The sequence below is a fragment of the Opisthorchis viverrini genome, assembly GCF_000715545.1.
Source record: "Opisthorchis viverrini unplaced genomic scaffold opera_v5_670, whole genome shotgun sequence".
Lineage (NCBI taxonomy): Eukaryota > Metazoa > Platyhelminthes > Trematoda > Opisthorchiida > Opisthorchiidae > Opisthorchis > Opisthorchis viverrini.
Window position 1 is genome coordinate 93157 of NW_008752337.1, and position 10841 is coordinate 103997.

General features: G+C 46.5%; 2 protein-coding genes across 2 annotated transcripts in view; one reads left to right on the forward strand and one right to left on the reverse strand.

Moving 5' to 3' along the window:
• T265_11963 (hypothetical protein) overlaps nt 1-4910 on the forward strand; it is a gene marked incomplete at both ends in the record, with an annotated part of 13083 nt that extends 8173 nt beyond the window's left edge. Inside the window, one exon of the mRNA XM_009178812.1 lies at nt 4675-4910. Within this exon, the coding sequence (XP_009177076.1) occupies nt 4675-4910 (236 nt within the window). The remainder of the gene's footprint in view (nt 1-4674) is intronic.
• Nucleotides 1-7732, reverse strand: part of T265_11962 (hypothetical protein) — a gene marked incomplete at both ends in the record, with an annotated part of 38901 nt that extends 31169 nt beyond the window's left edge. The window contains 3 exons of the mRNA XM_009178811.1: nt 499-619; nt 7406-7614; nt 7649-7732. Of these exons, the coding sequence (XP_009177075.1) occupies nt 499-619; nt 7406-7614; nt 7649-7732 (414 nt within the window). The remainder of the gene's footprint in view (nt 1-498; nt 620-7405; nt 7615-7648) is intronic.
• Nucleotides 7733-10841: the final 3109 nt, after the last annotated feature.

Genomic DNA, 10841 nt, shown 5'->3' on the forward strand with positions numbered 1-10841 from the left:
CCCACACCTAGACAGGAGGACGATTAGGGTCCTCAACAAAAGCCTTTGGCTCAAAAGCCTAACCGCAAGGCAGCGGTGTTTGGCAGGAAATGCAAATGCATTACCATTTCTACGGAACAAGTCGCCACATGTCCCAACCCCAACTTGGAGGGCCAGGAGACTGTGTTCGTCAGACCTCTAACCATTGACCAACCGGGTATGAGAGACTCTGAGTGTCGTGGGACACTCTCCAGTATAGCTCAATGGATCGTTGAGGTGCGCAAACCGTCACACCACGGTAAGGTCCAGTCTCTTCAAGAATAAGCGTTCCAAGACAACAGAACCTCTCAAATAATGGGATAGATAAACTTCGCAGCTGTAATCTGGCATATTATCAGTGGTGAATGATGCAATTTGATTCCTCACCATCAATAAGCGGTCCATAGATCGGTCTAAAATCGTTTTGGTCCAAAAAATAGTGTCTGACCCGAACCCCGGGGGTTACGGCAATGCGCTTACTTTGAACACTTCAGTCTCTGGTTGTGATCCGTGATAATTCATGAAGCACATGGGGACTGACTCGCTGAACATGGAAGCCCACTGGGCCACGCGCAAAGGTGAGGCGATGGAGAGATTTTCTCTGAAAATGGAGAGTGATGGAGAAGACGTGAGTTCAAGAATGAGGCGAGCAGAACCACTGAAGGATGATTAAGAGCAAAACTACCAAAAGTTCAAAGCCTGATGTCCCAAGCGAAACAGCGAAACAGAAAGTAGGATCATAGGACAGATTTCACCCTGTAAGTGAAGCCAATCTATGTCAAAAAGCCGACAGGCGCAGTACAGTTGTCCCATTCTTATTGGGGCTCAGCTCACCAATCTCTAGGGTGATTCAAACTCGTGATCTCCCTGCTGGTAAGCAGTATGAGCAACTCGCACAGTTCGTAGCGAATGTGACCTCTGAGCTTGACATTCCCTGCCCTCGTACTCTGGTCCATGCTAGAGTTACCTCTGTTCTTGAGCCTTCCAAGTTCCGACTTGTGACCTGTTTTGGTCTAACTCCAAGGAGTTCCTTGTTTCTCTGTTTGTGAATTCGATATTCGGTTCCCCCTGAGTATTCCGATTGAGATGTTGGTCCTTTGCACGTAGTGGTGCGTAAATTGGATCAATTTCAATGCATCGGTTGATCGAATCCGCCGTGGAGTACGATACTTCTGTGTCTCATGTCTCCGTTTGCCAAAATTGTGTTTTCTAGATTGAATTTGTGGTCTTTTTGGTCTTCGTGTATGGATATCAACCATTGGAACCACCCAACAGAACAACTAATCGTGATCGAAAGTCAGCTCTTGCTAGCAGCACGTATGTTAACACAGATGCAACACTACTCAACGCACAACCACCAACCCAGTACCATGCACCACTACACTCTCTAACAGCGCACTGATGATGTCAACTCGATTGCTCATGAAACGTCTCCAACCAAATTGCTCAGCTCAGCCAACAAACCAACGACCATCTACCTGTCGCTTCCGAACTAGTCGTTCAATCTGGACCCGTTTGACGACCGAAGCAGTCGTGACAGACAAATTTCAACTGGCCCCAAATTTCGGACCTTAGCTTTTCTTTTGTAAGCTATCACTTCAAAACCCACTGCAATGGTAAAATTACACACCGACATCCTGAGAGGTTATCGGATTCCATAACCTCGGAGAGGAGATCCATGATACCTTAATCCGAGGTTTGAGTGTTTGCTAAGAAGAACGGAATGTCTCCCCGTGAGCCAGGTCACCTGGATGGTTTTAAGCGTAACCAGACCTTCAAAGCCCTTTATCCCTTATGAACATTTCGGCTTGAAATGAGAAAATGAAGAAAGAAATTCAAGATAAGGAATTTCGCGATCCGGACCTTCAAGCTGTACATCCAGTGGACCGCCAGCTTCTTTTTTCTTCAACGTCGTGGGATTCTGCTTCTGCCAGGAACTCAGAAACACTGCGCATATCTTAGGTCACTTGAGGTTTGTTGTTCAAACCTACGGGTTCGCGCTCCCCCCCCCCTGTCGTGGGACACTCTCCAGTATAGTTCAATGGATCGTTGAGGGGCGCAAACCGTCACATCACGGTAAGGTCCAGTCTCTTCAAGAATAAGCGTTCCAAGACAACAGAACCTCTCAAATAATGGGATAGATAAACTTCGCAGCTGTAATCTGGCATATTATCAGTGGTGAATGATGCAATTTGATTCCTCACCATCAATAAGCGGTCCATAGATCGGTCTAAAATCGTTTTGGTCCAAAAAATAGTGTCTGACCCGAACCCCGGGGGTTACGGCAATGCGCTTACTTTGAACACTTCAGTCTCTGGTTGTGATCCGTGATAATTCATGAAGCACATGGGGACTGACTCGCTGAACATGGAAGCCCACTGGGCCACGCGCAAAGGTGAGGCGATGGAGAGATTTTCTCTGAAAATGGAGAGTGATGGAGAAGACGTGAGTTCAAGAATGAGGCGAGCAGAACCACTGAAGGATGATTAAGAGCAAAACTACCAAAAGTTCAAAGCCTGATGTCCCAAGCGAAACAGCGAAACAGAAAGTAGGATCATAGGACAGATTTCACCCTGTAAGTGAAGCCAATCTATGTCAAAAAGCCGACAGGCGCAGTACAGTTGTCCCATTCTTATTGGGGCTCAGCTCACCAATCTCTAGGGTGATTCAAACTCGTGATCTCCCTGCTGGTAAGCAGTATGAGCAACTCGCACAGTTCGTAGCGAATGTGACCTCTGAGCTTGACATTCCCTGCCCTCGTACTCTGGTCCATGCTAGAGTTACCTCTGTTCTTGAGCCTTCCAAGTTCCGACTTGTGACCTGTTTTGGTCTAACTCCAAGGAGTTCCTTGTTTCTCTGTTTGTGAATTCGATATTCGGTTCCCCCTGAGTATTCCGATTGAGATGTTGGTCCTTTGCACGTAGTGGTGCGTAAATTGGATCAATTTCAATGCATCGGTTGATCGAATCCGCCGTGGAGTACGATACTTCTGTGTCTCATGTCTCCGTTTGCCAAAATTGTGTTTTCTAGATTGAATTTGTGGTCTTTTTGGTCTTCGTGTATGGATATCAACCATTGGAACCACCCAACAGAACAACTAATCGTGATCGAAAGTCAGCTCTTGCTAGCAGCACGTATGTTAACACAGATGCAACACTACTCAACGCACAACCACCAACCCAGTACCATGCACCACTACACTCTCTAACAGCGCACTGATGATGTCAACTCGATTGCTCATGAAACGTCTCCAACCAAATTGCTCAGCTCAGCCAACAAACCAACGACCATCTACCTGTCGCTTCCGAACTAGTCGTTCAATCTGGACCCGTTTGACGACCGAAGCAGTCGTGACAGACAAATTTCAACTGGCCCCAAATTTCGGACCTTAGCTTTTGTAAGAGTTCCTATCACTTCAAAACCCACTGCAATGGTAAAATTACACACCGACATCCTGAGAGGTTATCGGATTCCATAACCTCGGAGATGTTCCCCATGATACCTTAATCCGAGGTTTGAGTGTTTGCTAAGAAGAACGGAATGTCTCCCCGTGAGCCAGGTCACCTGGATGGTTTTAAGCGTAACCAGACCTTCAAAGCCCTTTATCCCTTATGAACATTTCGGCTTGAAATGAGAAAATGAAGAAAGAAATTCAAGATAAGGAATTTCGCGATCCGGACCTTCAAGCTGTACATCCAGTGGACCGCCAGCTTCTTTTTTCTTCAACGTCGTGGGATTCTGCTTCTGCCAGGAACTCAGAAACACTGCGCATATCTTAGGTCACTTGAGGTTTGTTGTTCAAACCTACGGGTTCGCGCTCCCCCCCCCCCCCGACAGTGTTTTATTCTGTATTTTCTGAGCTATTTACTCCATTTCACGTGCCATTTGCACGCTACTCTCCATATAGCATTGCTCAGCCCCAAAACCGTAGAAACAGTTCACCATGGGTCTTACAGATCATACGAAATACCAGAAATCGAGAAAAACAGACATGTTTAGAAGTAAAGGCTACGAATTGCTGCGAAAATCTATGACAAGGGGCTAATGAACTTATTTTGGAACAACTAACCTGAGAGCAGACCATAGTTGATTAAAATCTCCTACGCTAAGAGACTGGGGGCCAAGTGATTGGATGCGCTCATGGTGTTCTTGTGTGGGTGTGAAGTGTTGCACCTATAAAGACGGCTTTTGAATTCATTTCCTACACAAAGGTGCTAAGTTTAGCGAGTGTTCTGAGGGTCATGAACGACGCAGATGGTAAGCTATTTAGTGAGTTATTATAAGGCATGAAACGGCTTCGGGCCTCGTGATACTCACCTGGGAAGACATGTGAGTTAACAAGAAACTAAATGTGCTAAACTCAAGTACCGTCTGCAAAAATGGATGGAGAATTTTTGAGTTCAGAAGCAGTTTTTCATGCGGCTGGACTTTGTCAAAGTCCGAGGTAGCTCAATGGTTAAGGCACGAAATTATTGACCGGAATGTCCGTGGTTCAAACCTAGCTGTTGCATCTCGATTGCTTCTGTCTAGGCCTGGGCAACCAAAAGGACTCAATGAGTCAAGTGTTTCAGGCAGATGTGGGATTTTGGCGCTAGATAATGAATAGACACATTGCATGCTGCAGAAAGATCAATAATCTGTGCTTCCTTCTCATAGAATACTATGGACATGACCCATACTACAATCATGACGACTGTGGTCCGAAAGTCAAAATCATTCAGCAAATCCCAGGCGAGCCACCTAGCAACTATTCAGATGAGGAACAGGAGGCTGACGATCCGAAATGCATTCAGAGGAGTGGCGCGAGTGGCTCTTTGCATCCGACAACTATCGACCCTGAATCAAAACCCACTAGCATCATCACCCGCAGATTACCCAACCGGCGATCGTGAACCAAGGCCTATCACTCACCAAACTTCCAACACTCATTAGAGAAAAGAAAAGAAAGCGTTCAGCTGTAGCACCCTACCGGTGCCTAGCTGCCGTGCCACCCGAAGGAAGCACGAGGGCTGGGATACTGCCAGGTTGTCCATGTCTAGACAGGGGAAGTCGAGAAGCGGAGGTCGGATTCGAACCACGGACCTTCCGGTCAGTGAATTCGCGCTCTAACCACTTAGGCCATCTCTCCCCTCATTCGAAGTATTGAATGGACCACTCCTGACTCGGCGGTTATCCGAGGCCAAGCGGCTCGGCCAAGGACTCAACGTTAAGTATTGTAACACAAGAGGGAGCCAATACCTACTGTTTATCAGCAAGTGTGTATCCGATACGAGTTACCCAATCGGATCCCATCACCAGCATCATGGTAAACCTAACAGAACGAATAACAGGGATGCCAGAAAAGCAGCTAAAGCATAACCTTGATCTAGGAAGCTACCTCCAAGGGTAGCTAACCACAGGGGAAGAACAGGATGTTTCCAAAGTGCGCGTGAAGGTGGTAATTTGCCCGGGCCTATGGCACACAGGCCTCTGCACTTGCACCAGGCTTTCCTGTTGCTGGCATCAGCGACACCCGAGGTCTGGATTACCACTCACTCTGTGGGGCAAGCACGATGATCAATGCACCCAGAGGTCTGATCGTGCTTATTAACACCGAAAGAAACGGAAGCAAGCGTGGTGAACTGGAGGGGCTATCAACCTAACGCTCCTACAAAAACGTGGTACATAAATGGTAGTGAGGGGGTCGACATGAATCCCTATTCTGCGACGTAAAAACGCAGCATGTGCCGTGGCACTTTTCGTTCAGATTAGATGTACAGCAGCTCATTTCACTTCAGCTGATCCTGAGGGTGCGTATGAATGTATGTAGCGTAGGGTAAAGTTGCCTCTAAATGGAAGCGCTTTTCACCATACAATGGGGTCGAAGTCGTCTCTTCTGCTGACTGGCTTAAAGCGATCCGCGAGCGGAGGTCTCTACCTCGTCCATGGGGATCCTCAAGTCCCAATAATTAAATGGACCAGCAGCGGCTGCAGACCAAACACCGACATAAACGTCCTGGTATTCCACGAGACAGCCTCAGGCCTGTTCTTATACCAGCATGTACAAGAGGTAACCAGACCGAACACAACCCCCTCCAACATCCTCGAATTCGTACCATTGTTGAGAGTCAAACAGCCGGTCCGAAGCCACTACATCCTCCGGACAAGAAAGATCATTTGGAATTTCGTTAAGAAATCATTCAGCTATAACACCCTTCCGGTGTCTAACTGCCATGACACCTGAAAGAAGCCCGAGGGCTGGGATACTGCCAGGCTGCCCAAGCCTAGACAAGGGAAACTGACAAGAAGAGATGCTGCTGAGAAAATTTACTTCGATACCGCGGGCATCGTGCCAACTGGAACACAAAATAACCTTTGTGCGGCACTTTTAGTTGAAGAATATCACAGATAAGAGGTTCAGTGCGGCCGTTCGTTAACACCAGCGTAAGTTGCAAACAAGTGTATTTTGCAAACGAATTTACGTAGCTGCATGCTTGCAACGACCCAGTGAGTTTTACGTGGAAGGGACTCTGTCGTAGATATTGAGTGCGAAAATAACCTCGGGGTTGTAATCTCAAACACACTTAAAACAGCAGCCCACAAGGATCGAGTTTGCGCTTTAGCCTGGGCATGCCTGCAGCAATCCGAAAACCACTCTCTAAATCGAATCCTGCAGGTTCCCAAACACTCCATGGTATCACGACTGGCACACGGAGGGCCCAAAGCCTATTCCTGTATTTGGGGGGCAGATCAGCTGTTCACAGAAAGACGCTACACGTCTGGTGGAAGAAATGTGAGGACAGGTTATTTCCTTGAAGCTACCTCAAGACCAAGGAACTCCGATCACACTGAATAATTTCCAAAAGGGCAGCACAAACGTCGAATTGCCACTGTGCAACGGCGACCGGCGCAAAAAAACATTGTAAAGGGTATTTGAAAACTAGGGCTCGCGACTAGGGCTATCATACACCTCTAGAATTCACCGCCCGCCGTTATTAAACAGGGAGCAGATCGAAGACTTGGCAGGGGTAGGCGTAAGGGACAACTTATAGAGTACTTCCGAGGTTCGACTCAGGAGATGCATGACGTAGATACTGGAGAGGCGGTTGAAGATCCAGCCTACACCTCCAAACATTCATTCAGGCAATGTGGATAGAAACTGACAAGTACGCTACTGACATGGATTAGCAGCCATATCTTGCAGCGTCTTTAGCCAGGCACAGTGGGGAACACACAGTGCATGCCAAAGACCTCCCGGTCAGAAAGAGGGACTTTGTGCACTTAAAGGCACTTTGATGGGACTGCACTCAGCCGGCCTGACTGGGCGAACTGAAAACCAACTTAGTTATTGAGTACAGAATGGTGTGAACAACAAGTGGAAACTAATGGGAGAAAAAACCCAACTCACCCTGCGTATTGGTGTATAAGGGTTCGGCAAATCTTCCGCAATGGCATTTCGAAGCTTCCCCACAGAGTGGCCACGCCTTGTTCCGCAAGATCCAGTGAGTATTCACAAAGGAATGTGGTTTTTCCGACCCCTGTGTGACCAGACAATACGGTCATCTCATTAGGGCGAAAGCCTTTGAGTATTCGGTTCAGTTCCGTAAATCTGGCCCACTGAAAACCTGATAATTGGTTTAAAGATAATTACTGGGACGCCTTGATGCTCTGTAACCTTCACGATCTCGTTAACTGCCTTCAGCAGCAGATCACCATTCAAGCGGACTATGCGCATTAACGAGCGTGTGCCCGTTATTAAATAACGGAAAACCGTTATCCAATTTGCAACCTCGGGTCACCCAATCACCTAGGGTGGACCGGAGAAACTACCCATCGATGGACACGCGATACAAGCAAAAAGACGCCAAAAGTGGCCTTGAGCCGTAACCGACGTTCAGTTTAACAACAACCACCATTGACCCACGGTTTCATACACAGGGTCAAATTTTTAATCAAGCTTCGAGGGGGTTGTTCCACACGTTTGATGATTTGGGTTCACCTGGAAGGCACAAACAAATTGGGTGGTAGTTTTGAACGCTAGGGCTTATGGGAAAGAACCTAATACTTGGTTAGAAATGGGTCCCAAACGTAGCGTGGGCAACGTACCTGCTCACCGAAATGAGGAAAACTATTTTCTAATGAAACCGCAAGTCATAAAAAATACTCTTAGCGTTTCCTGGTCGTGTAATACAGAATCCAACTTTGAAAAATCCATTGGACCAACCTTGCTCATACAACATGTAAGAGAGGATCATCTGCCTCGGAGGTTGCGATCACTTGAGGGAGTGCATTCAAGCATATACGGCAGTGCTTCATAATCAGTGGACTTGAAGCCTTTAAATATCTTCGTGGCAGCTTGTCAGACACGCCAGTTTGGACTTACACCATTTTGCTCTCTCGGGAAACAACTTGATCAGTGTACTCATAGGATACGCATAGGATACCTGGACGTCCATGGGGGTAAGCAGGGAAAGCCGACCGACGCAGGACGACAATACACTTTGGGAAGGGTTTCGCGATGAAGTGTGTGGGAGGTGTTTACAGCGGCAGGCAATCAAAATGCTTATTCGAGCCTCGTAATATTTTCTGGTCTATTCTCAACATGCAAAATCAAGGCGTTTCCTGAATCATTTAGGGGAAAGAACCAGATCATCAAGATTCACCGCTGTTCGATGGGGATGCATTTGTTGATTTTCTGTGGCTACCGAGCACAGTTTGGCCCACAAGACACCGCTAGACTTTTCTGGCTGCTCGAAAAGAGCATGAAACATCCAAGCTCTCCACTCTAGCAGTCCAAATTTATCGTAGGCGATCGCAATATTCGGTCGCAAACGCATTTTCGTGCCTTTTTGGTTTTCCTTCATCCAGCTAAGCTCAGATGACGGCTCTCAGCCGCCTTAACACTTCATAAATGGTCTCAAGATCATAGGAATTGCTTTCCTTGAGGATTCTTTGTTGTCTCACCACTGCTGTTGGTCCAAAGTTCTTTGAATGCGACCACTAAGCTGTCACTTGCAACTAAACAGCTTAAATACTCTATCCTATGTATCCTGTTTTGAATACTTTCTTTCATTTCGCCGACATCGCCTCAACCTGGACAACCTTTCCGCGTGAGAGAATCTTGGAGGGATAATTTTATTCCCGTGCCACTCACGCCGTGGCCGATGTTCTCAACCGCTAAGTTCGTATTTGCCGTTACCACGGAAGCAGATAATTACCTGTTTTCGACGATAATTTCGGAGCATACCGTCGCCATTTCTGTAAAACTCAGGACATTTTTCTCCTTATTCTTACTGAAAAAAACACGCGTACTTGCTTGCCACTTGCAGACCTGCTCTCTGAAAGCGTAAAAGGATAAATTTGCAGTCCACTATCATTGGTCCAAGGACCTAAGGCTCCTTTTCCTCCCTCGTGGCTTTCTCACATGTTCTCCGATTTCAACTATTATGGCTATTGAGACAAAGTCTATTTCTAACCTGTTGTAATGTGGAGGCTCCAAGCTCCTACATCGTCATGTGGTCATTCCCCCCTGATTATTTACACAATAAATCATTTCTGCCATACTAGTTTGTAGACAAATAAACTGAGTCTCCTACATAATGCCTAGCCCGGCAACTTGACGGTGTCTATTTATCAGGCATCGACGGAACCCCTCCGGGATTCTTGAAGCGGCGGTTCGGGCTTCTCTATTAGGATCCTTGATCACCCCACCAATTCCTGAGTCACCGGCATAATCTCGAGTCAAATAAAGTAATTCGCCAGTGTCCCGAAATAAGTTTAACACATTGAGTTCGCATTCAGCTACCTTGTATTCTCTGTCGTACCCTTGAACGCTCCATATTAATAATGCTCATTCTCAGCTGGCGACTAGCATACCGTAGATATGAGCAAACTGTTACAGGCAGAATGAGAGCATGATTAGTGGGATTTGTAGGTAATCAGAATCATGCGGGAAAAAGGTGATCTCACAAACAACATCCGAAGTGAACGCGGTAAAGTTTGAACTGTCACGATCCTAATGCGGTGGACACTAGGGACAGGGAGGCACAGTTATATTTGTCTCTTCTAACTTTTGCGAATATGTCAATCTCAAGGAGGATTGGACCGCTGAAGTTTTCAGCTGGTGGACGAATACATGTCATTGAATGGAAAAAGTAGAGGTACCACGTCTTTTACGTCATCAGAAAACTGCGACTTGTGGAACCAAAGAACATATACAATGGACCAGAAGAGTCGCAGCCATACTGCCTGTCAATTCGAAATGAAACTAAACTAAAACCACTGCTGGTGGCTTAACCAGCTAAATTCAGCGCCATAAAAAGCATAGGTTTGAGCGATGAAGTATGGGAATTCGCAATAGGGTAAATGGTGCGTTTTGCTGATAAAGTGAGATTAGTTGCCACGCGACCACAATATGGCGATGGCATCAACAGATTTGCATGTTGATGTAAGCCGTTAGATTCTCAGAGCATCTTCAGGCTTTCCATACTTTCTATGTAATGTTGATTCCCCCTGTGAATCAACGATGAACAAGGGTAACTTTCCTTGTTTTCTAATAACTCATGAATGACATGGCTTACACCCGTATTCGCAATAGGGTAAATGGTGCGTTTTGCTGATAAAGTGAGATTAGTTGCCACGCGACCACAATATGGCGATGGAACCAACAGATTTGCATGTTGATGTAAGCCGTTAGATTCTCAGAGCATCTTCAGGCTTTCCATACTTTCTATGTAATGTTGATTCCCCCTGTGAATCAAACGATGAACAGGGTAACTTTCCTTGTTTTCTAATAACTCATGAATGACATGGCTTACACCCGTTTGTTATGACACCGTTTCGTT